Source organism: Clinocottus analis, unplaced genomic scaffold (genome assembly GCF_023055335.1).
Source record: "Clinocottus analis isolate CAN_PGR_092001 unplaced genomic scaffold, fCliAna1.0.p SCAF_21, whole genome shotgun sequence".
NCBI classification, from domain to species: domain Eukaryota; kingdom Metazoa; phylum Chordata; class Actinopteri; order Perciformes; family Cottidae; genus Clinocottus; species Clinocottus analis.
The window spans coordinates 10,996,735-11,023,659 of record NW_027175943.1 but is presented as its reverse complement, the minus strand read 5'-3'; the positions used below and the strand labels follow the sequence as shown (position 1 = coordinate 11,023,659).

The following is a 26,925-nucleotide window of genomic DNA, read 5'->3' as shown; positions in this document are numbered from 1 at the left end:
TTTCTTCTTTTTAATAAGATGCCAGGTCAATATTTTTGAAATTGTGAAAATCAGATATTAACATCAGAAATGTGGGCTATTTCATCTATTTTGAATTGTATGTCAAATGTTTGACTTTAGTCAAAGGTATGAAATGCCTGGGCATGATTTTGACATTCAAGATTTAAGATGTTAATACAAAGACGTCTGCTTGTACATGTGAACTTTAGCTCTTTGTAAATGAACATCATACGATACCAAGTCAATATTATGAGGAAAAAGTCAAATTCTTGACACTATCTCAATTTTCTTCTCCTTAGTTTAGCATGTTCACATTTGCTAATTAGCTTAGCACTAAATAAAGTAGCCTACCGCTTAGGTGAATGGGGATGTCACTTATTTAGTTATTTCTTTCTTAGTATTAGACATTTTCTTAAATTGTAAGTTTAAGTCTATATTACAAAATGAAAATTAGGGCAGTTCTCGACCAAAGACATTCTTGGTTAACTAACACGCCTATAATTTGTCAACTAATCGATGTGTAAAACAGTTTCTCCACAAGAAGCACACAAACGCATCATTTACATTTTACCAGAGATGAGCTCATGTGCTTCTAAGACATCCTGCATGAAAAAAACTGAAGAGATCTTAGTCCACTAAACCCCAGAGTAGAAGAGGAAGAGGGGCTGCTTGTTAAACTGTGATATAAGTCAAGTTAAAATAAGCCTCTTTTTTTTAAAAAACACAGTTTGTCATGTTAAGTCAAACTGTATAGACTTTAATATGTACAATTTTGAATTTACCAATATTTTTTGGTTTTGTATCACTACGAATTTGTGTCCAAGTTTGACAGACACTTGAATTTAGCTTTTATTAATAGTTGGTTTCTCAAAATGAGTTTCTCGTTATGTTGTCATTATTTGTAGAAGATTTGTCACTGTAATGAATTACAGGATTTCCCTTTTCATCACTGACATGCTCAGCTCTATTGTTCTGGCACAACCGGGCTTCCATAGCTCACAAAAGTAAACGACTTGTCTTGATTGTGTGTGTGTGTGTGTGTGTGTGTGTGTGTGTGTGTGTGTGTGTGTGTGTGTGTGTGTGTGTGTGTGTGTGTGTGTGTGTGTGTACAGTGTGCAGTGACTCCCGCGCAGTGACTCCAGCGACAGTGCGGGACACAGACAGACACAGACGGACGCCTGTAGCGTGTCAGCCCGCGCGCAGTCTGGCAGCCGGATCGATACACCAGCAATTAGTCCGCGCCAATTAGTTCCCATTAAGCAGCCAGCCAGTCAAGTCCAGTCAGTCTGAGCGCGTTCATCTCCCTCGCAGCCGGGATGTGCGAGTAGGAAGCCCGCCAGGCTCACAGCACCACAGCACCCGGAGGTGTCCCCGAACATGGACCGGATTGGGGTCTCGTTCCTGGACCCGCTGGACGACTACGAGCTGATCCAGCGGATTGGGTGCGGTACCTACGGAGACGTGTTCAAGGTGAGCGAGGAGAACGTTTCCACCGCAGCACGGACAGAAAGAGACCGTGTCTGCTCATTTCCTGTCACCAAGGTGACGGCGGTTTGTGGAGAGGTCTGATGTTTATATATATATATATATATATATATATATATATATATATATATATATATATATATATATATATATATATATATATATATATTAGAGCTATGACGTCAGTAGTTTTATCTTATTGCCTTTGCGAGGGTTAGAGTGCCTTTTCACCTGCAGATCACTCCATCAGATGCATACCTTATATGTCATATGATATGTCAAAATAGCGGAGATACAAAAGTGTGTGTGTGTGTGTGTGTGTGTGTGTGTGCGTGTGTGTGTGTGTGTGTGTGTGTGTGTGTGTGTGTGTGTCTGTGTCAATATGTCACTACAATAAGGCCAATTTACCATTTGAACCCTTCATAAAGCCTGACCCATATCCCTCAGCATCAGCTGATAGGTTCATGTTGTCTTCATACAGGTGGGCACAGTTGATCAGATCTCAAATTTCCTAATGTGATATTGGTATGTATCATAGTATTCCCAATTATCTTGATAGCATAAATACCCAGATAGGAGAATTTTTTTTTATAGCTGCTGCAAGTGATTGGCGGGAGATTAAAAACCGATTAATCGAATAAATCACTTCCCTCACTTTGGTTTAAAATTTCAAATAATCTTGCTTCTCAAATGTCAAATTCCTCACATCTAACAGAGGACGCCGTGGGCTCTCCACATTTTTTTTTTTTTTACTACTTTTCTAAAATACGGCTGTCATATGATGAACACAATAGTTGAAACTTGTGACTGATCACGGCGCTGGATCTGAAATCGTTCCAGTATATAAGAGCCGTGATCTCTAAAGGTTGACGAATGTCTTCATCTAATCAAAGTTTGTTTTGTAAAATCATCCGACTTGTGTGTCGAGTAGAAACCTCAGGATGCAAACATCCTGTGCAGCTCAACTGCCCGGAGCCTTGAACATCCTGCAGCAGCAACACTGCATTGTTTTGTTTTGTTGTCATTTTTTTCTTCTACACCCCAGACCAGAAACATGGAGTACCTTTTATCATTAAGACCAAACATCCATCTGCCTGCTCTTGAATCCTGTGCAGATTCAACCCAACTTAGTTTCTTCCTTCATGAGAACTCTTATCGAGTGTCTCAGATAATCCTTTTAGTGTTTTGTGCCAAACTGTGCACGTTACGTTCTGGCTGAGCGTTCAATGCCACGGCGGCTGTGAGAAACGGTTCTGCCTTCACAGAGCTGAGTGACAAGTGAAGTAAAAGGCCCTCAGTGTGTGAGTGAGGCCTCCACCGCTAAAGTGCTCCTCGTCAGAGAGTCTGGCTCTGTGAACTCGACAGGAGGGCTGAGCAGACAGCGCAGCCTCGCTGAGTCCTGTGTGTAAGGGAAGCTGCTGGGGGAGAGGATCGAGTTGTGTTTTTCAAAATAAACTGTTCAGGCTTTTTGTTTCCTGTCTTCAGTCGTTCATCTTTTGAATCCAAATTAAACTGTCCACTGTGAGTCCAACATTGTCCAAGGAGTTTGATGCTAAATCAGTGGAGTTCTCTCTTAAAATTGCATTTATTGATTATTGTTTTTGGCCACTCAAGGCAGTGAAACCTAATGAACACCCAACTTTGTCAAATTATCACCTTATAAAATTGCTCACACACACACACACAAGCTGTTGCTTATTCCAGCATCTATTAGACACAAAGCAACATAAGCATTCTTCTTCAGTGGTGATTGTGTCCACTAATAGTCTCTATCTTTGTCTTTCTATTATCTTTTCTCTGCTTTGGTCTCCACCTCCTGAGATAAATATCCATCTCTTGAACTGCTAAATGCTTCATTCAATGCAATGTGACATTAAACTCGGGGTTAGCAGTGGAAGCGTGGCGACGTAAACATTTAATAAGAAACATGAAGGATTAAAGAACATAAAAACACATGAAATCAGAGGAATTAAAGTAGAGATTATTTATCACACATTCATACATCAAACATTGCATTGGGCCATTGATTGAGTAAATAGAAGTCAGGAGAAATTTAAATGACCTCTCATCTTGTGAGGAAAGAGTCGAGGAGACGTTCAAACCGGGGAGTAAAAAGCCCAAATGCATACCCACAATTGTACTTAATATTTCTATTTTATGTTGGCATTTACACCACATCACCCCTTACGGCCTCTCACTCAGGTTTATGAGTTCAGTTCATCGAACAAGCGTGCTTTCACACATCACACACTTCCATTCATCTCTTGGTACAGCTATAGTTTACCTGCAGCACATTCTGAGAACTCCTTGAGAACGCAGAACACAAATCCAACCGGCTGGACATTCTGACCGGAGCAACGATCAGCTGACTGTGACGCAGCTGTCTCTGCACTTGTGTAACATCTGGACGTGTGTGTGCTGTGAATGAGACCAGCGCTGACACACAATGGCACATTATCACTCCCACGGCCGCTGGTGGGTTTGCTGGAACTGGAACCTGTGCTAGTCGAGGCTGGAACCTCTGGACATGTGACCGTGTGGGCTTCAATGGACACTCATTCCACTGCTGCTGCTCGGAGGGAAAGTCAACTACATCTTGATCCACGTCCTGCTGGGGCTCCGACCAGACAGCAGTCCAATTTTGATGGATTAGAATGTTTTTTTTAGTTTTTTTTTAGCAAAATCAGCACTAACTTTTTTGCCATTTGTTGGCCAGCTGGCAACCAGGCAGCAGCAGCTTTTTTTTTTTTGCTGAAACTAAAACGATACCGCAAAATATCACCTTTTCATTGTTGCCTTTTTATATTTGAAGTAATAACCACTCCAAGCAGTTACACATCAGCTTCATAATGAAAATGTAACAAATGAATACTAAACTGAATCAGAATCTTAAGTGTTATCAGTTAATGTGTCCGTTCACAATTCCTGCGCTCACAATTCCTGGTGTAAAAGTTGTGCAACTGTTGTCATGTTCTTTACAGAACACAACATCGGCTTGTTCGTCACTCTGCTTTGATCGGTCTTGATCCGCTGCATCCTCTGGCGTGTTGGGTGGCCTTGCTGTCCATGTTTTATATGATAAAGAGTAGTTGCTACTTTCTCATAGTGGCAGCCGTTAGTGTCATTTTACTGAATAATAATTGGAAATGCTCTTGATTGTCATAAACCTCCATTCATCTATGAGTCTTACCGTAAATAGAAGGTGAGATCAGTGGCAATATTCTGTGTTTTGTTCATTTTTACCAGGACGATAGCAAGTATGTTTCCCACATTTAGATTCCTTATCTGTGTTTTTAGCTGTGAGACAACGAGGCTGAGTGTGTAAAGAGCCTCTGCGACTGCAGCGGTGGGGCAGTTTTCTTTGTGCTGAGTCGGTGAACGTTTCTCAGAGAGAAGTTTAACATATCTCGAATGATTGCACTTTATCACAAATGTGTAAGCTGCACCATGAGATCTCCATGGCCCCATGCCTCAAAGTAGTTCAACAAAGTGTCCTATTATCCACCTTAAATTGTCACGATGATTGACGTCAGGCTAACTCTGTTTCTCAAAGGGTGATCCGTGCTCAAACGGTCTTGTTAATTCGAACCAGACGTCAGTCTTCACAACGGAGGACAGTGGAGCGCTGAAACTATGATCTTTCGACGATGCAATATGACAAATAAACTTAAAGGAAGAGCCTCTTTTTTCTTCGATGTGGAGCAGGAGATAATCATGAACGCATATGAGGAAGTCAAGACCATAAAATCATGGCAAAGTCTAATGCTGCGTTCACAGCAAAAATGTTATATTCACCACACTTTTGCTGTTAATGCAGCATGTCATGCAGCGGCTGATAGTCTATGCATACAGGCTGTGATCCACTCTGTGAGATGTGCTTACGGGCTGGGATACAGTATGCATACAGTATGTGAGGCGGTCAATGCTCGGCTGCGCCGTGTGGTGTTCAATGAGACGGCTTGTCTCGTAAATAAATGATTCCTAGTCGGCAGAGTCGTTAGCACTCATACAGGAAGTCATTAGTATGTGAGAACGGATCTTGGCGATCTGGAAGAACTCTGTCCCTATAAAACTAATATGACTAATATCGCTCCTTCCTCAATGAGGAACGGAGATGCTTTTTTTGTCCAGTGGGAGTGGCCAACTCATCCTGTAAACTTTCAGTAAAACTGCGCTGGAGCAGGTTAAGGGATTTGGATATTTTGCTATAGGGATTTAGCCAAACTTGCTTTGTGGAACCGAAAAGCCTGACCTGCGTCATCTTAATCTGAAAATTATCTGGCTAACTCAGTAAGCCAGCTACAAGGAATAGGGCCCCGATGTAAGAAATGTTACCAATAAGCTGGAAGTGAAGTTGCAATGTTTTCTGTATCGGAACATGTCTAAGGATATTATCATAGCCATGCCATGACCTCTGACCTAGGGCCCGCGGTGCACGGCGGTATATGTAATGGACTAGCTTAACATTTTGGGAAATACTTTAATTCTTCGAGAGTTAAACGGTTGCCAGATTAATCAGCTCAAGACGGAGGTTATCTCTAGATGTGTGACTTTGAATAAACACAGTCCAGCTGTGAAGGGATGGTTAGCTCGTCAACCCAAATAAAATCCTTGTCCACAGAGAAACACCTCTGTGGGAGTGTCTAAGTTCTGCGTGGCTAAAACAAAAACAAGCTGTGTTCTGCTTAACCCATGGAGAGCTAATGTCCCCACTGAAGCATCAGTTTCATTGGTATCTCCTGTAATGGTGGTTAAACTGTTGGTTAAACTCTTCTCTCTGGAGAATGTATTATGAATAACAATATTGGACTATGTTGCCATTGTTTCCTAAAATAACTTACAAGAGCAGTTAAAGAGCACTTAAAAAATATGAAGCACTTAAAAAATATGCAACTACAGTGTCGGCCTATAGTACTCACTGTGTACTTCTACTTCAGAGGAAAATATTTTAGTACTACATATACCTGGTTACGTTACAGATTCATTTTTGACTATTCATAAAAAATTCGTATGTTACTGCTGTTATTTCAGGCTTGTCTATGTAAAAATCATGTCAGAGACGCTACTACCACTGTAGTCACAGGAAGCCCTGCGGTAGAACAGGAAAGAAAACAGGAAGTGAGTGCAGCGAGCCACAGGTTGCGTTAAGGCGACCTGCTCATCCCATTGGTGGCAGCCTCGTTTTGTTGTGGATGCTCAGAGTGAAAAAGCAGGCCGTCTGACGTCAGTGCACTCACTGAATCATGATGACTGACGTTCCCAAGAAGAATGGAGGAAGTTGAAAACACAACATAGCTGCTTGGAAACAACATCCAGCATCACCTCTTGCGTAATACTGTGAAAAAACATCTGGACCCCTAACTGGCTGAACTGGTTCTGGTTGCTTTACGACTGGATTACTTCAGTATTATAACCTCAACTTGACTTTGACGGTCCAATTAACACTTGTCCAGCTCCATATGACTCAACAAAGTACCAGGCAGGTTGCCTGCTGGGGATCTTCAGGGATCCTCGATGATGAATTAAAAAATATTTGTTGAATAATTTAGCTATTTTTTTTCCCTAAGCAAAGCATAAGTCTGTAGTAAGTGGTACTGCTCTTAGACTTACCTGGGCCTGGTCTGTGAGCGCCAGTGGGAAAGAGCTGTCTCACCAATGCTGTATTGATTCCCATGCTTTGGAATCAATAGACAGTTCAAGCCAAGACCAGATGGCAGACTGAAATAATTAAATAAGCATGTTGTTCATCATCGAGATGGCATGCTGATCAGTTGCGTGTATGCCCATGATTTGGGCCATAATTTAAGAATGAATATGCTTATTATGACAAATGTCGAATAGGATAAAAAAGGACAAAGTGGGGATGTATGGCATGCATGTAAACAGCTCCTTGACAGGTTTGTGGAAGAATACAACCATGAGGTGGTTTTGGACTTGTTTGTGTGTTTGTGTTTGTGTGTGTGTGCAACATGCTGTTCTGCTGACAAACATAGTATGTTCCTAGATTGACTATACAGCCTGTGAGTAATAAAAAAAAGCAGGTTATAATGTACATGGTTATGTTAATTTATATGTTCCATCCCTTTTAGGCTCGTAACATCACAACGTCTGCACTGGCAGCTATCAAGATTGTCAAGCTGGACCCTGGTATGTTACACATGACACAACATTCTCTTCAAGGCTTATTTTTAAAACACAAGTTATTGGAAGATTGTATTTAATTATTTGATTAAACTGTGTATGAATAGTGATATTTGGAGAATTATGTCTTTGTCAGTCAGCTTGAATTATAATAAAGATCAATATCCGTCTCATAAGACAAGGTCAGATTCTATTCAGTTTTAGATATGAATCATTCTTTTTATCATTTACTTTAACAATTTTGCAGTGTGGCATACAATAAGCCACAACAGTGTTGATATTACACAGTGTATTGTTTATTTATTTTATCATTTTTCTTTTATTCCAGACTCAACAGCAATTTTCCCATTTTTTTCTTTGTTGTTCTTGAAAAACCTATCCTTAAATGAGTCATTGAGATATATACTGTATATTTGTGAAGTGGGACAATCAGAGCCAGCACACGAGAAGCATTGCTTAATGCTCAGAATCTGTAGTATCATACCGGTACAGGTTCTCAGTAGCAGCAATGTGTCATAACACAAATATCGTGTTCATTTTCAGGATTATTCTTGTATTTTGGGTTTATAATAGTACATGTTTACGTGCTTTAATATACCAAAAAATACCTAACTTTTTTATACTGTCTGAACATACCTGTATTCCCCCTCTGTCTGAAATGCTCTGTTTTAGCGCCTGTCTCTTTAAGACCAGTCTGCTATCATTGGTTTGCGGGGAAAAAATATGAGCTTAAGCACTGAAGAAGTTTTTTATGATGTGTCCCCTTTAAGTGACTGACATTTAAGCCTTGCAAACCAGTTCTCCCACTAGTCTAACCCTACATTTACTGGTCTATAATTGCCCCTCTAGTAGGAGCTCAGTGCACCAACACCAGACTGTTGTGAGAGAAGACACTGACTAAACTTTCTGTCTGTCCAGGTGATGACATCACGGCCATCCAGCAGGAGATCACCATGATGAAGGAGTGCAAGCACAAAAACATTGTGGCCTACTTCGGCAGCTACCACAGGTGCTGTGTGCTTTCAGCCTGTCCACTGCATATCCTCCTGGGAATTTTGGGATAGACTTAAATATGTGGAATTTGACTTTTATTCAACCCTCACTGCTGCTGGATTCCTCTCCCACTCTTTCTAGCTAGATTGTTGGAATGATACAGTATGTAATTGTGGGCGTTAGTTTAGTTTCAGGCTCTTAGGGAGTGTTTCCTTCTGATACTGAATGCTTCAATGTCGTCTTTCACAATCCCTGCTAAACTGGAGAAGAAGCACAGCTCACGTCAAACCAAGAGATAAAGGTTGTTTATCTCGGTGTTTGACATGAGCTGTGTGTGTGTCTCTTCCAGGAACACCAAGCTATGGATCTGCATGGAGTACTGCGGTGGAGGGTCACTTCAGGACATTTACCATGGTATAAATACAGATAATTGTTGAGTTCTGAATGTAGGCTTTGTATTGCATCCAATTATAGTATTATCTGCACCATTGTACCATTGAAAGAAAAACTGGAAATGTTCTTTTGTTTCTTAACCAGAGCAGGGTGAAAAAGATCATTGGCACATCAATTTCTCAGAGATAATATGGCATTTATGCCATGTGGCACAGTGGGAAGAATAGACACTCTGACGCTCCGCTCTAATTTTAGTTTTAGACGTCAGGGACGTCGTGACAGTTTTCCAGTCATTACATGTGTAGTGTATTTTCTAAATACACGCTGTTTACGTAGTTTTTAGCTTTAGGTGGTTAGGTTGAGGCAACACAAGTATTTTGTGAGGTTTGGGTTAAATTAGTACATTTGTTGCATAAAATAAGTTTGTTACGCAACTATAAAGAACGTAAGTTGCATATGAAAACTAAGGTAAAGTAATGTAATGTTGTCTTGGTTTCATCCGAGACATGAACAACAGATTCCCGGGTGGAAGTCTGTTTTTGTTTGAAAACAAAAACAGATGCACATCACTAATTATGATGCTGAATGACCTCCCAAAGGACCTTTAAGTTGCGATATTTTTCCTTCCTTTGAATGGCTGAAGCATTATTCTATAATGTAATTATCCACATGCTTGTTGCAGGCAGTGTTTATTTTATATCGTTAACCATAAGGCCACTCGCACAACTACACAAGTCAACGACCACGCCCAACCACAGAGTACGCAGCACACTCGCCTCTTTGGTGAACCCGTCACAGATGCACACTCCACACATGGCCCTCGGCTCGGCCTCTTCTTATTGCCATCCTGGTGTCCAACAAGAGGAGAGACAATGTCTCTCTTCAGTCTGGGATCTCACGATAGGCACTTGATCGGATTTATCCAAAGGGAGTCCAATTGGGCCCACAAAGAGACTTGAATGCAGTTTGTAAAATGAAATTAGTATACTTTCAAAAAACATTTTAGTGACGATTGCAAGTGACAAATACATTTCTTATGATTTTTGAGACCTCTTGAAATGTTCCACTGGCTTTCAGGGGGTCTGAAGTGTCAATCAAGTACTAAGGGGCTAACAGACAAATTGGCTTTTGGTCCAATGGGACATTTTCAGGACTATTAGGATTTCAGAATGAGGGGCTGCTAGAGTCCCCTTCAACACAGGAGGGAAATGTCTCCGCTTGCTTTGTCAAAAAGAAAAATACTCTTCAAAATAAAGAAGATACATATGATATGTTGGTATTGCTTCCACTGATTCTTATCGTTATGCTATGTTGATCTGAACATGTGCTGGACTAGATGCAAAGTGATCCTCTCTTTGAGTCATGTTTCCCCAAAATGTCAGTAATCACCAGGCTCATTTTGAGACCTTAGTATAATTACTGTAAAACCGATGTGAACAGCCAGTTTTCTATCTTTAGAAATGAACCTGCAGGCTCTTTTTCTATGAGACATTAATCAAGCTGTCCTCCTCAGTGACGGGCCCATTAAAGGAGAAGCAGATCGCGTACGTGTGCAGAGAAACCCTGCAGGTAAGGCTCTCTTTGTGTGAGCGGCAGCTTGTTGCTGTCGCATTGTGAAATCTCTCAAGATACTCTGCTGACGGAGTGACTCATGTGTGCTTTTTCCCAGCCACAGAAGAGCTAAATAGTATTTAACCTCGCCAGACCGCTTAAATATACTGTGGAGGTAAACGCTGCTGCAGCAACAACAGAGAGACAGACTGTCTGTAGTTTGTTAGTGAGTGACCTTCTGCTCGCTTTTATTGGATAATCAGGTTTGTAGATGACAAAAACACCTGCATTGAAAAAATAACTTGCAAAAAATATTTTCTTAAGCACTTTTAGTATATACTGTATTATCTCAATAATCAGATAATTATGAGTCATAATGACAGAGCGACACAGCCTCTGCATTCTAACTTGATGTACAAACATTCTCGTGTAACTTTGACTTTCATATTTTCATAGTGTCATCGCCCCATTTCCCTTTTCCTTTTCATCCAAGATGTTATTTTGTTTTGCAGTGTTCACTGCGGTATGTAATAATATTATATTATATCAGTTAAGATCAGGGTTTCTTGGGTTACTCTCGGTTCTGATTTATATGAAGTTTTGGTTGTTTGAAATCATAATTGAAGATGCTTAGCTGATTTTCATTCTGTGCGTTTCCCAGGGTTTGCATCACCTGCACGAAACTGGCAAAATGCACAGAGACATAAAGGTACAGCAGCTTTTTTAATTAATTTTATTTTCTAATCATTTTTTTCAAGTTACGTACAGTTGCGACCATATAATCACAATGTGGGATGGAGAGGCAGGGGGGGGGGACATCATGTGGACACAAGCTTAGATTTGTGTGTTTTCTCTCTGCAGGGAGCCAACATCCTTTTGACAGAGAGAGGAGATGTGAAACTGGGTCAGTGGTGATGGACACACACACACACGTGCACATCTGTGTTGCCTCTTTATGCTCCTGAAGTCGTCCCTGGTGGCTCGTAGCCGCTCGGCTCTAGTGTGACCCTGCCTGTCTCTTCTGTTGCAGCTGACTTTGGAGTGGCAGCAGAGATCAGTGCCTCTGTAGCTAAAAGGAAGTCTTTTATAGGAACTCCCTACTGGTAAGATGGACGACGCCTCCTGCCCTCACCTATCCGCAACAACCAACTTATTCATTCAATCATGCACTTTGCTCTTTTTATTCTCTCGATATAGAAAAATGTACACAATAGATGGAAACCAAGAGATCCACTTTCATTATGGTTACAACCTTGGTTACTACACTACCCACAATGCAAAACATTTTTTTCCCAAGTTCACAGAATTTGGTACGGAACATAGTGATAGTGATTTTCAGACACTGTTTTGGGAAATGACTGAAATTCAACATAAAAAAAAAACTAATCTCAATTAATATGCACAAGTTAATATCAGAGGTGCACAACAATGATAAGTTAATTTTAAAGCATCAATAAAGGATGTTTGATCTTATATTCCTCGGCTCCTCTTCGACCTCCTTTGTGCAGGATGGCTCCGGAGGTGGCTGCAGTCGAGAAGAAGGGTGGCTACAACCATCTGTGTGACATCTGGGCCGTCGGCATCACCGCCATCGAGCTGGCGGAGCTCCAGCCGCCCATGTTTGACCTTCACCCAATGAGGTGAGTCGCTCAGACAGCAGAGACTTCAGCTCAAACAGGAAATGGGACCACGCAATGAACCCTTGTGTGATGAGACAGCTTAGCATTTTCCAGCTCTGTGACATTTCATACGATGTTTCAGAGCACTGATGTTGATGTCCAAGAGCAACTTCCAGCCTCCAAGACTAAAGGATAAAACCAAATGGTGAGTTTAACTGTCTGTGTTCAGCATGTATTGGGACCAATTGTTTCCAATCTCATCATTATCTTCATGATGTATAATTTGGTCTCAATCTGTTGCTCCAGGTCAGCAGGTTTCCAAAGCTTTGTGAAGATGTCTCTAATTAAAAGCACTCGTAAACGGCCCTCAGCTGAGACGCTGCTGCAGGTCAGTTGTCACCTGTTGCCATACATGCCCTATTGAGAAATTTAGAGAGTTCTATTTTTAACCCCTTTGCTAACTGAGGTTGAACAGGTGTAATTTTTATCCCTTGATCCCATATTTAAAGGAGCAATAAACAAATGATATTCAGAGCATTGATATAGCACCAGACAACAATTTGCCATGTAAAAATATTGTATCTCAGACTGTCATTCAAATGCCGCAAATCTTGTTTCAGGCACCTTTCTGTTGAGCACTACATTTTTCATAACTTTACAGACAAGAAAGATATGTTCAACATAGCTTTTAAAAATGTTTTTGAGAGTATTTACTTTTTTCAACAGACATAAAACACCATGATTCGTATCTGAAGTTTCACCCAGTAAATGTTTCACTTCTTCTCTTGACGTTCTATTGACAAAAATCAATCAAATAATCAACAGATGAATCAATCATGGATATAATTGTTAGTTGCAGCCCCAAATCAGAGTGCTGACCCAGGGTCTGACGCCATTGTGCATAATCTTTTGTCACTGTTCAAGGCCATGACCTGTAACTTGTTCCTTTAGCATCCGTTCGTGACACAGCTCCTGACCCGCAACCTGGTCATTGAGCTGCTGGACATGGCCAACAACCCAGAGCTCCACACCGGCCACACACACAGCATGGACGACACTGAGCTGGAGGTCAGTACTGCCAGGATGTGGCACAGACTTTAAAGCGGCTTAACTATACCGTGACTCCTCAACCGGCTGTCTGATCTGTTGACAGGTTGGGGAAGTGGCCCCTGACAAGATTCAGTCAGCAGGGAAACACCTGCCTGCAGAAAGGACCCTGTCTGAAGAACAATGTGAGGACACACACACACACACACGCACGCACACACACACACACTCACACACACACTCACATTTTAAAGGAATACTTTGACATATTAAGGAACTTTTGAGTTGTTTATTTTGTGTAAATGAGACAAAGTAGTAGTTCTCCATTTAACTGCACTATACTTTGTGCTCAGAGCTGATAAGCTAATGTACTGTTAGCATGCTAACATACTGAACTAAGAATGGTGAACATTACACCCGCTAAACATCCAGCATGCTAGCATTGTTAAGCATGTTAGCTTGTTGGTGTTTAGTATTTAACGCATTACTTCGCTGGGCTAGCTTCAATCTTACAGAGCTGCTAGCATGGCTGTAGACTCCCACCTGCTTTCAGTTGTAAGCTAAGTTGGGCTAATAACATTGCCGACTTTCACTGTGTAGTTAAAACACAAATAAAGCTGGAAACCATCTAAGGAAAGAAAAGCATATTTTCCAAAATGCTTAACTACTCCTTCAACTCGTATCATCCATGTACACTGTAATGTTTTTTTTTTTACACTTAGAATTTTTTCAAGAGAACCTCAACATTATTATTGTAAGCACTGTGACATCTAAATGACAAAAAATATTATGGGCAGTCAGTCTTTATGGAGCACTGTAATTTTTGCGTCTAAATACTGTATATGGTCAATAAATATCTTAAATATTGCACAGTAATACTTTGTTTCTGACAAACACTGTATGCACGCATGTCTAAATATACGGTATGTCGGTTGTACTTGCTGAAGAGTGGCTTTATTGTCCACCAGGACCCCAGTATTCAGTACTGTAATCTCCATAATATGAATGAGGACAAAAGCCTCTCAGTCAGCCTGCTGACGGCTGCCCTCGTCCCGTAACCCGTCCATACATGTGGGACGAAGGCCGCGTCAGAGGACGGCACTGAGAACATGCCAGTGGTGTGTGACAGACAGTAGTACTTCTATGCACTGGCTGCAGTGACTTCATACCGCTGCTGCTGCTGCCAATAGTCTTCTTGTGGTGTAAAGGCTTCTAGTGCGACAGTCTGGCTTCACACTCTGCCCAGTACCAAATCATAGATCAACCTGACCTCAACTTCCCCTGTACATAGCGTGCTATTCATAGACATTTAAGCCACAAATACATTCAAACCGTGGACCTCAGTTTTAACCAAAATGGGCTTTGAAGGCCCACACTGTTACTACTACAAATGCTAGTGCGGAACCACTCATTATCACAAATTTGTTATCTTCTGTAATCAGTTTGTGTTGCATATAGGTGAATGCCTTGCACAGCCGTTTGTTTGTAGACATTTGACCTTTGAAAGGTTTGGTTTACATTGTTAAATGGTTTTGTTGAGGAACATGTTCCCCAAAATAAGGTATTGAAACAGTGGCGTATCAGTACTGCAGCAACAGACTGTATTTGCATTAGTTTAAAGCCTTTACAGCCATGCCAGTGGCGGTGTATGGCCGTACTTTAATACTGGCATGGCGTCATGAAGACATGCTATCGTTGGTTTTTAGCCTTAGATAAACTTTGTGGAAGAAATGTCACTTAGTTCGCAGGTATTTGGTCTTGAACAGACCCAGGCAGACTCAAATTCTGACACGATGATGGAGCCAGATGAAAAGTTGAGATGTCGGTTGTGAAATGTCAGCCTCAAGGATACATGATTGAACCACATTTCTTGGTCTTGATTTTTGGATGACCAAAGTCATTGTGCTTTATCCTCTGGGTACTATGACATTCCGGACCAACATCCATCGAAAAGCTGTATGAGACATTTCTCTTTGGCCCAAAGTAGTGGACCGACCAGCAGACAAAGACACAGCTATGCTGCATAGACAGCAAGAAACACAAAATAGTAGTGCAACAACAAGGCATCACCATGGTGCAAATAACACCCGTGAAGAGGTTGGAGAGACTGCTGGCAGCTCGGCTGTGTTGCTGTGTAATACAGCACAGAGCTTTCGAATCTGCCGCCCCCCAACTACGTTACCAAGTAACGACAATGGATCTTTGCCCAAAAAAGGACACACTATGTTCACCATGATGTAATTTCCATTGCAAGCGTGTTTCAAGTCCATGCAAGTTGATCTTCACGCTGTAATAAAACCACTGACTCCTCGAAAGGTGGAAATTAATTCAATAAGTGTAATTTGTAGTAAATGAAGTAAAATATGCAAACTAAATAGTATTTTTGTTTGGTCATGCCAAACATTATTCTCTATTCCGTGTAAAGTGTACATACATGTTAAATAAATCAAGACATTTAGCAATCCGTTTCTAAATGGAAAAGGAAATAACTTTTGGTATTGAGTTTTAAACTCTAAAATGATGAAAGAATGCATCTATTGATGCAGGCATTCCAAAACATACAGGGAAACAAATATGAGGCGAGACGAGACAGATACTTCCTCTTTGGTTCACAAGTTCCCCCATCCTCTGCTTTATGGTTCTCTGTGCTTTCACAGCAATCTACTTCTTCCTGTTAACCACGTCTCAGTCAAGTCATTACAGAAACCTAAGTGTGATACTTACAAACATACACATACATTACATTCCGTTGTTACATATATTCGGCAGACTAACTTTTGGGTGTTTTTTCCTCAAAAATAATGAAATACCGCATACAATTGTATACACATCTCGAAGCAATCAACCGTGAATACAATATATACTTTATTGCGGAAATTGTGTGATTATGTTTCATCAAGATGACCACAAATGCACAAAATGAGTTCAAAGAGACACAAAATCACTACTTTGACACATAAAATGAAAACAATGTCATTGTGCCGCGCTAATGATGTGCTTGGCGGTTGCTTTGGGTCAGGGCTGTAGAAGCTAGTCTGGCTCAGTGCTAGCTCATTATTGACATTATAGCAGATGTGTGGCTGCGGAGTGCATCCTGTGTGAAGTTCCAAACTAAGGCTAATCAATGTATTTGAAAGTGAGTGCTCATTAATAGTGCATGAACAGGCCTGGATTGTGTGGGAGTTTTTTATTGTCCTCATCTGATTTAAAACCAGTTCTGTGTGCATACTGTTCAATACTTGTCTCATTCTCATCACGTTTTCTTTGCAGTCGACCAGGTGAAGTTTGGGCCTCCACTGAGGAAGGTCACTGAGCCTTATCCTGATTTGGTGAGGCTCTTTTTCTCCAAGGTATATTTTTGACAGATATGTATCCTGGTGACATACATGAATATGACCATGGACTTTGCCCTCCCCCCCTACAGCCGGGCTCCTATGATGACGACTGGAATCTGTCTGGAGATGAAGACAACTCACCGTAAGTCTTCTCTCTGTTTTCCTCTTCATGCTTCTACTTTCATTCTGTATTGGCAATACTCTGGTTTTAAGCTGTTGAGAAGTCACAGCTCTAGAGGATTCTTCGATTTAGTAATTCATCTGAGCACAACTAATTGTCAATAAAATACTCTGATCATGTTTTGAGTCAATAGTGCCCCTCTCAGAAAACGTCTCCTAGCGAATGGTGTTACGGAGAGAAAGTAATAAAAGCATATCAGTGCATACAGACTTTATTGTGAGTCCAAAGGAAAGAGCATTCAAAATACTTTCCATTCATTAAAAATACAACTATTTTTTTAAAAGGATGTTCTGTGAAGGACTTTTTTGTGTGCATAATTCAAAAAGTCTTTTCAGAGAACTGGATGTGAATTATTTTTAGGCTTCCGTGTTTGACCAGTAAGTCATCATTTCTCTTCACAACCTGAAACAATATGAAATTATTTAATGTCTTCATCATTTTACAATAATTTTCTTTGTGTGCGTGTAGTTATTGTGTAAAATCTTGTCCTGGGAAGGTGGATGTCATCGTACCTGCAATTCAGAGTGCGGCCACTACATCACAATTGCACAGTTTGGTGGCACTATAGCAAGATCAGAGTGTATCTGTCATTAGAAAATATGGGATGTGTTTAGTTAGACTGATGTAATGGGCTGATGTAATATGTTTTGTTATTGAAAGCAGCAGGAGTGATAGTGGTATAATTCCTAAAGTTAGATGACATATTTAGCGATGCTATTATTGGTAATATCTTTTAGAATGTAAAGGATATTTATGGTAGTTTTGACCCTCATTTCTATTCATAATATTAACGTTGTACTCACCAAAGTAGTTATTGAGATCTGGGAATATTGGTTGGTTGTAGCTTAACTATTTATTGAGATAATTCAAACCACTTTAAGCACTTCTGTAGTTCACTTCAATCAACCATGTTCCCCCTGGTCACTGTTTGGATCGGAGAATAGCTCAGCTAATAAAAACATTTAAATTAGGATTTAATGAATGATACATCCACATATGTGTTTGTGGTGTCACTGCCTTTTAAATTAATAGAATACAATAAAATGTGTGTAATACAATTTGTTATTGTTTTTAGGGGCTGTCCTTTGCTTCGATTGCAACTATTTACTTTACAATCTACCACCTTTACTCACTTTCTAAGAAATGTGTCAAGGAATTGGAAATTGATCTATTAGTAGAAAAGTCATTTTTTAGTATTTCTAAAATATTGTTAAATTAGCAATCACGTCGGCCAGCACAATGTTATTATCACTAATAGAAGTGCTGGTGAAAAGTGAGAGAACACAATCTGAGTGGTAATAATATCCTTTAGTCTTGCACAGAACATCAGCAGTCTGAGCCTCAGTCCTAATGTTCCCCGACTAGTGGACCTCTGGTACCTCCCACCCCCTTTTGTTGTGGGCCATTCAGGCCCGTAGTCAGATAAACACCAGGTCTTCCTGTTGCAGGAGCCTGTTGGAATGTGTGGAGCAAGCTCTGCAGCTGAGGTAGGCCACGTCCATCAACTCCAGCCTCTTCTAACAGCAGTGTGCCCCCCGCCGCCTTCCCACATGAATTCCCCTGAAATCAACTTGTTGTTGTGATCGTTTTTATGATTTGGGTCGAAGCTAATACCAAATATCTTTGACATAATCACATAATCAGTGGGTTTGTGTTCCTGCTCCACTAATCTCATCCCCAAAAGACATGAACTGATGTGGATGTGATTCAGCACAAACCCACTGCTCCTCTGCTTTTTGGGCTTTTTGTCTGTTTTTTTTTTTTTGTGGTGTTTTGTCAAGATGTGTGTGTCTTTGCTGCTGTTACCCCACCCTCAGCATCTGCATTTGTTGCCCAACTTGTTGCCATGACTCTTGATTTTTTTTATTTTTAAAGCCTGATCAGGACATTGCTCTTCCTTTGTCTTTTAGGAGTTTAACCATTAGAAGGGCACCATCTACTGATGTGAGTGGTAACTACACAACCATAAACTGATCCAATTGCATACTACATACTGGTTTTATCCATAGGTTTGTGTATGTTTACACCATAAAAAAAACACATATTATACTGGACTACACCAGCAAGACGACTTGACAGAAATTGTAAATTTGTGGCCTTTAACTTTAAAATCTTTCTTCCCTTCAAACGTTCAGTAAATTCTGATGTCACAGATTAAAAATATAAAATACACAAACTGTTTTGTGACAGACACAATACAAAACCACAAGGGTCTTTATGACAAATTGTGTCTCATGCTTGAGGACACGAGACAACAAAGGTCCTGGAGAAGAGCCAAACCACAGATGTGCGTTATGTCAGGGCGCCCACAGCAATAGTTTAAAGGACTTTATCACCTAACACAAAGCTACATTTCAAACTTAAAGAGACAAGCTGACCTTTTTAGTTATTGGTTGGGATCAGTCTGGAGAGACTATTTTCATTTTACACAAGTATAATTTTCTCCTAAAACACCAGAAAAAGAATTTAGAAGCAGCATTAGATTGCTTTGTTGGTATTTCACATTTTGTTGGTCTCTCATCAAGGCACTCCCAAGAGACCTGTGGCTCTGTGGATTCCCCACGGCTGGGTCATCTCAGCAGAATGTGGTAACCAGTTACAGACTGGGAACAACACTCATTGTGTTTCTGTTTCTTCACATTTTGAAAAAGGTCTAAAACCAACGCGTCATTGCTGCAAGTTATACGAACGGCTAATTTAAGCCAACATTGGAGTGTGCTAAAGACAAAGTGATATATACTTTGGTACTGAAGTATATTAATTATTTACCAAATTACCACAGTTGCACCCTATGCCCAAATTAGCTAGCTAGCTAGCTCACAAGCTGACTTAAAAGCTATGCACGGCATGCTCTGCTACTACAGCCACACCTGTCAATATGACAACATGATATAAACTTTCTAGGATTAGGATGCAGTTTGCAATTGGCTGATGGTGAGGCAATATGTTGACCCCATTAGCTCTTCAGAGTGATTCATGGCTTTGTTGATGTTTTTCAGGGAAGTAGGAAGAGTGGTTTATTCAGTCCGTCCACAGCATCGCTGCCGGCCTTCAGCTCCTTAATTCCCAACACAGAGGACAGTAACCTGGCGCTGAGACCCAGCTGTACACTGGGCCCCGACGCTGCTGTCAATGATGACCCCAACTCCACAACAGGTACAACAGGTACACAACAGGTACAACATGCCAGTAGAAAAGTCCAAAACTGCTATAGTTGTTTGTTTGACTTTATCTAAGGCTGTGCGTGACCCGGAACACCCAAGACGAACAAAACAAAGGCAAGTGTTTGTCCAAAGGTTGAAGAGGACCAAACACTTCTTGATAGGAATATGTCTTGAAAAGAAATATTAAGACATCTAAATGTATGATAATATCTATTTATCTAAATATTAGACATGTATACTCGACATTAATATGTCGAGTATACATGTCTAATAGGTCACTATCACCGAACGAGGTAACATAATGGTAATAAAAAGCCAATGACCCATTGTCTGTGGCGACCATCCCGGTAAATATCAGAAGCATTGCACAGAAGAAAGTGTGATACCAAAAACACACCTGCAACTACCGCTTAGCGCCATAGGTTCCACCAAAAAGAACAAAACAGAGACCTTTGAGATTGTAACTTCAACTGACTCCTCAACCAGCTCAGGGCCAAGTCAAAACTTTAGGGGTCTGGGTAAAAATGATGTCGCCATTACCAATACCACCACCCTTAAGGTGATACCAATACAGTACTTTTTTCTTCTTCATTTGATATCCTTGTTTGCTATGACCAAAAAGCAGACAAATATTAATTTGGAGATAATTTCGATATCTAGGATCGATTGCAGGTATCATTTGTACTGGGTTATTTTGGTTGACACCTTAACAGTATTGCTTACAGGTACCACTCTCTGAAACGTATCCTAATAGAAATCACTTCCCCTTCCTCTCTTCTGTATTTGACAAGTGTTGGCCAGGTGCTCGGCCACACAGGACATTAGACAGCGCTGCATCGACCCATGCCTGCCGGAGGGGGATGCTGCAGTGGCAGAGAAGAGGAAGGTTACCACCGTTTGCTCTCCAAAAAGAGAGACGCCACTTTCACCTGAATGGAGCACACTGAGGAAAAAGACAGAGGATGCTGTGAGTTGAAGCCAAATATCTGTCTCTCATATCAGTGGGACACATCAATGAGCTTGTGTGATTTGCTAACATAATAACTTCCTAATGTCTGTCTCGTGGTGACAAATCATGCAACCACACAATATGTTGATTTGTTATGCATCTGATGTACAGTTTTTATCATCCCCTATATTTTGTTATGTGTAACCTTTGACATTTCTAGAGGGCTGATTGTCATGGACTTCCTCCTACCCCTCAAGTCCATGTAAGTGTGAAATCTAACAGCATGTGACCTACGATAAAAGCTGACCAATGGCAACACCCTGACGACTAACATGTTAAGCTTCCTCGCATGGCATGATTCAAGCTGCACTAGGAACTGTTTGTTTTATTTGTATGTAAAAATCCAGCTGACGTTTCTTTTCTTGTTGCACCATTCCATCAAATATTTTTGGGTGTCTCTTGCTTCAGTCTGTACGCATTCCCACTTGCATTTGTTATCATTGGAAACCTCAGCGCTCAGTTGATGCTTGCTGGTGTTTGGAGTCATCAATGTGTTAAGTAGCCTGATCACATTACATAATGTTGTTATTGTAATAATCATACATGCCGCTTGAAGGGTCACTTTAACCATGTTGGACAAATAGTGATTCAGTTGCTGCGCTGATTTTGTAGATGGGAGCCTGTTTCTCCAAGGTCTTCAACGGTTGTCCTCTTCAAATCCACTGTGCCGTCACATGGGTTCTACCCAAGACGAGAGGTAGGACAATAATGTCTCTTCAAGGCCACAGTCTCTAATAATAATAATAAAGTCAGCGTTGCTTGGTATGTCATCAGCTGTAAAAGGAACAATATCAATGAGCCACATTTATATTGTGGTCTCTTTGTGTTGGGATGCAGGAAATATTATTTTCCCTTAAACAAACACTTTCTCTTCTTAGACCAGTACCTTATTCTTGGGGCAGAGGAGGGCATCTACACCCTGAACCTGAATGAACTTCATGAGGACACGCTAGAGAAGGTAGGAAAAGGGCGGATCTGTGTATTTATCATTGTTTTACCATCCTTTCTGCTGGGTCAAGTTAATTGGGAGTCCTATTGTACTTTCTATATAAGCCATTTAGTCCAGCGTGTTGATGCCAGACCCAAACCGGACGGTACCTGTCGTGACCTGGATTCACGTAAATATTGATAAATGATGTTCGGGTTTGGGTCCGGTTCCGCTGACCAATGCTTCGCTTTATTTTTTAGTGTAAATATAGTGTGTTGTGCTACTTGGGTTCGTTATTTACATTTTTGTTGATGTGGTTTTGTTCGCATTCTCAGTGAACACTGCTTTGCAAATTAAGTTTGTTTCATACAGACAGACTGACTGCATTACCAGAAACAACACTCATATATGTATATGGTTATGAAGATATGAAATGGCATATATTCTGATTGAAGAATTGAAAGGGACTACTCTGTATTGTCTTTCCTTCCACAGCTGCTCCCTCAGCGGTGCACATGGCTGTATGTTATGAACAACGTGCTGATGTCCGTATCAGGTAACAAATCTCTTTACATGGGACATGGTGTTGCTGCATGTTACCTGCTGCTCACAGGAAGTATCCATCCCACAGGGAAGTCCTCCCAGCTCTACTCCCACAATCTGGATGCTCTGTTTGAACAGAGAGGACACCTACTGAAGAAACACGGCAGTCTGTCGCTCAGCACCAGCCGCTTCACCGAGCGGATTAGCTCCAGGTGGGACAGGGCATTAGTGGTACAACTGTGTCCTTTTTGATTCTTCCACAAGGTGGTATCAAAGTAAGACGTTTTCACTGAAGTGCATATTCTCTCTCAAGCCACAGAAAGTTTGCGACGTCTGTGAAGATCCCCGACACTAAAGGCTGCAGGAGATGTAGTGTAGGTAGGTAAGGCCGACTTACTTTGCATGCTCTGTGTGTTTATCCAGCGACGACAACAACAGACTCCCCAACTTTCTCCTCTCTCTCTCTCAGCACGAAACCCGTACACTGACAGCACATTTCTATGTGGGGCAGTTCCATCTGGCCTAGTTCTTCTTCTGTGGTATGAACCTCTGCAGAAGTTCATGCACCTAAAGGTTTGTACAGGCACCTTGTGTGAAATATAGTGCTTTATGTATTTCTGTGGTGAGGCTTCAACCTTCACTAGTCTTATAGTAAATATCAGCTCTGGCAATATTTTTTGTTTTAAAGGGGCAATGTGTAAGATTGCCCCTTTTCTGTGTTCATAATTGTGATGAACACAGAATTTTTTTGTTTAAAATGTTTAAGAAATGAACATAGTCAACATGACGTGACGAAGTTAGCGTGTTGACGTCTATGTAGTATGTTCCAGAATGATCTACTGAAAGGAGCACGCTAAGCAGCTATCCTCAGCCCAGCCTGTACAGGCAGCTACCTGCAGAGTGAAGCTGATGCAGAGGTGTTTTAAAACGTGCATTATCTCTACCGACCAGCAGGGAAAATGACCCTACTTCTGTCTTGATTTATTCCCTCAGTAAACATTGTAAACATGAATTTATGGTTTCAATCTCTAGTTTCTCGTCTTCTTCAATATAGCATGTTGTTCATTTAGTATAGTTCATTTAGAATCAGTTAATTCATAAGGCAGAGTACGATTTAGGGCGGGCTTACTGTGATTGACAGGTCGCTGCCACAACCAGAGCCGTATACGTCTGTCACTCCTGCATATTCCAAATATGGTAACTTCTGTTAATTGGGTGTGGAAAAGAAACAAAAAAACTTACTAACCCAAGTTGGTGAACTCCAGGCTTCATAACAGCAGTCCACAAACCAGTGGGTGGTGTCACGATGTCTACGTTCACTTCTTATCGATAGTCTGTGGCCTGACCATCTTACCATTGAAACTCTTTTCTCCCTCCTGGTCCGATGAATTTTCAGGCATGGCTCGTTTGAAATGATTCCTGGTAAAACATTGACTATGTGTCCCGTTGGGTCACACTTACCTGGCTTCATCCAAACCCTAAATCTATCCTATTCTCGGTACCTTGCACACTGACTCCTCCTCTTTTGTCTTGCCATGTGTTTGCCCTGCAGCACATCGCCATGAGGATACCGGACTCTCTGCCCATATTTGAGCTGCTGGTGCTGGTGTCGGACGAGTTCCCTCAGCTGTGCGTCGGGGTGAGGGACTTAAGCAACGGGACGCTGCCAATCAGCCAACAGCTCAAGTTTGATATTATAGAGCTGAACAGCACGCCTATCTCAGCACCAGGTACGACGGACTGTTTCTTCCTCTGGCTGTTTCTAGAGCCAGAGCGTCTAGAGCCAGAGTCCAACTTTTAAGGTTCAACTCACTTTCTTGTTGGTCTGCAGGCAGCGGAGCACTCGAGGCAGTGCAGGTGACCCAAATGGACAGAGACACCGTTCTCATCGCATTAGAAGGTAGGTCATCTCAACTCATGTTCCAAATCCTCCAGCCGTCTTTCATGCTGACTAACATGTCACATCTCGACGGACAGAAACTGTGAAGATAGTGAACCTGCGAGGGCTTCCAACCAAAGAGCTGGCCGCTGAGATGGTCTTTGACTTCCCCATCGAAGCTCTAGGTAGAAAAATAATTGTGATTAACACAGTGAGTGATGTTTCCCGCTGACAGTTGAGTGACAGTTGTGTTCTTCTAGTCTGCTTACAGGACAGCGTGCTGGCTTTCTGGAAGCACGGCCTCAAAGGGAGGAGTTTCCATTCCAATGAGGTGATTAGCGTCCTGCCGGGTTATGAGCTGATGTCCTGTGTTTGAGCATGTCTGTCAAGTGTCAACAAATTTCATCTTTATGTGCAGGTGACGCAAGAAATTACAGATCAGAGTCGAGCATTCCGAGTCTTGGGAACAAACAGGTAGATCAAGAGAAACTCAAATTAAAAAATTTAAGAGAAATAAATGAATAGAACTAGTCGTGTGGAAAGGGTTATTAGTAGTAGTCTCATTGATAATAGTAGTAGTTGCAACGTTGGTATTCTTGATAATGGTAGTACTGATGGTAGTCATATTAAAAGTAATGGCAGTGGTTGCAGAATGAATAGTATTACTAGTAGTTGAGGTGGTTCTCAAGAAGGCCTCTAAACACAAATGTCTAAAAGGATGAAGTCATGACTATTTTCACCAGACGAGGATGTAAACTGCAAAGTTTAGTGGTAATACTACTTCATGATTAAGAGACAGAATGCTATTTTCTCTTTTTAAAAATGTCATCGTAAGATGTATTAACTTATTTAGAGTGCCCTCAAGTCCCACATTAACATACTGTGTGTGAGCATAAGCTAATGTTTTGGGCCAGCTCTAATTTTCTTCTTTTGTGTTTGATGCTCGCCCTGTGACTCTGCACAGGGACATCATCCTTCAGAGCACACCAACAGACGAGCCCTCAGCCCTCAGCAACCTATATATCCTGACTGGACATGAGAGCAGCTACTGAGAGAGAGGAAAACGGCTCCACTTCTTCAAAATGCACTCTAGAGACAAATGCAGATCTCTTCCATAACCCAGTGGTGGAAAAACCCAAGCTGCAGCCGCCACCAGCACCAAGCACCAAACACCAGAGTGACAAATGTCAGTCTGGAATTCAGTTGCCCGTCCAGACTGAAATTGTCAGCTGTTTGGAGGCACGTGGACAAGAGAGAGCTGTTTCTCACTCTTGCGTCTACCGATTAAAGCTGCAAAAGAAAAATATTTTCCTGGGTCTCCACACATTAATGCTGCGGAGTGACCATAATTAACACTTTCACGTCAACTCTACTAACCGTGAAAGTCAAATTTTTCTGAAAGCTCTGAATATATCTAAGTTGGCGCTAAATCATGCAGAAGCCAAGGTTTGGGGCTCCTTGGAAAGTTGTCTAATGATATAAATGCTCAAAACATGGACATCTTTCACACTTCTACCATCCATCCCATGTCACCTGAACAACCTACGGAAGGTGATTAGTTCATCTTAGTTTAAAGTGGGTTACCTTTCTATATAGTAAACTATTTAGTGAGTTTGCCATTTAGTATTGCTGTCCCAGTGTTTAGTGGGAGCTATTATACAGTGGACTAAATGTATCCCACAATGCATCATGAACAGCAGTGGTCACTAACCAGGCACTATATATCCCATTATGCATTGTCTTTGATGAAGGAAGAATGTTGAGAAGAAAGCAGCATGGCTAAGAGAAATCCAAAAGCATTTAGTATTTATTAAATATGCTAATTGCCCCCGTTATGCATTTACAACTGCAGCACACACTGCTTTACTTCTTCCGTTCTAACCTTTCACAATAAAAGCCTGAGACATATACGCTGCATTACTGCTTACCAAGATGCAACTCAACAAAAACAACTTAGAATATGTTGTTTCTCTAACAAAACTTCAAATTTTATATTTAATAAAGATGCACCACTAGTGGTTCAATTGTGCAACAGCAGTGACATATTTAACAGTGCAAAGAAAATTAACCAAGTACGCAACATCTCAGGAATGGGGGTCAAAGGTCAAGGCAACTGTGACCTCTTGTCTGTCCCATTCTGGTGATCTCTCTAGAACACCTGGCACAAACATCCACCTGAACTCCAGCATGAACTGATTATAATTGGAGTCACTGTAAAAAGTCACTGTGACCTCTCACAACACATTCTGGCCATGACCCGTAGTGCCAAACACCAGATCAACTGTGTCCCTCCTCCATCTGCTTTATTATTAATTCAACCTCAATATAGGCTGAATGTACTTTTGATTCCATGAGGTGGCATAAAAACTGAATGCAATTAAAGTGTACTTCTACTAGTTTGACTAAAATGTAAATTCCACTACACTAGTTTTGTGTGTAATGATATTTGTTATTTATGGAAAGGAAACTGTACAAGTAACACTCATCTTTCCCTGAGAGATACTTGAAAGACGTAATATGCATATGGCTATTAGTTTTTTAGGTTGTTTTTATTGTTATTGTGTATACATTTTAAGTATATAACGATACAGTATGCCTTTACGCTATGGAATGGTTGTAATATGTTCAATAAAGATTTTAATATCCTTTTGAGCTGA

General features: G+C 41.0%; 1 protein-coding gene across 6 annotated transcripts; it reads left to right on the top strand.

The window, feature by feature from the left end:
* Nucleotides 1-1,138: 1,138 nt before the first annotated feature.
* On the top strand, nucleotides 1,139-26,925 carry map4k2 (mitogen-activated protein kinase kinase kinase kinase 2). Of its 6 annotated transcripts, none has more exons than XM_068587617.1 (32): nucleotides 1,139-1,470; nucleotides 7,575-7,632; nucleotides 8,545-8,635; nucleotides 8,969-9,033; nucleotides 10,526-10,581; nucleotides 11,225-11,272; nucleotides 11,425-11,467; nucleotides 11,594-11,666; nucleotides 12,072-12,203; nucleotides 12,325-12,387; nucleotides 12,489-12,570; nucleotides 13,134-13,250; nucleotides 13,336-13,414; nucleotides 16,500-16,558; nucleotides 16,654-16,706; nucleotides 18,194-18,232; nucleotides 18,656-18,689; nucleotides 19,745-19,901; nucleotides 20,701-20,876; nucleotides 21,079-21,120; nucleotides 21,531-21,615; nucleotides 21,797-21,876; nucleotides 22,342-22,402; nucleotides 22,478-22,601; nucleotides 22,703-22,767; nucleotides 22,859-22,962; nucleotides 23,942-24,119; nucleotides 24,221-24,289; nucleotides 24,367-24,453; nucleotides 24,529-24,599; nucleotides 24,687-24,742; nucleotides 25,233-26,925. In XM_068587617.1, exons 1-32 carry the CDS (start codon nucleotides 1,378-1,380, stop codon nucleotides 25,318-25,320), a joined length of 2,628 nt encoding a protein of 875 aa, XP_068443718.1. In that variant the 5' UTR covers nucleotides 1,139-1,377; the 3' UTR covers nucleotides 25,321-26,925. The 6 variants fall into 6 exon arrangements, with proteins under 6 accessions (XP_068443718.1, XP_068443717.1, XP_068443719.1 ...); XM_068587616.1 differs by having other exon boundaries at nucleotides 19,745-19,910; XM_068587618.1 differs by lacking the exon at nucleotides 18,194-18,232 and having other exon boundaries at nucleotides 19,745-19,910.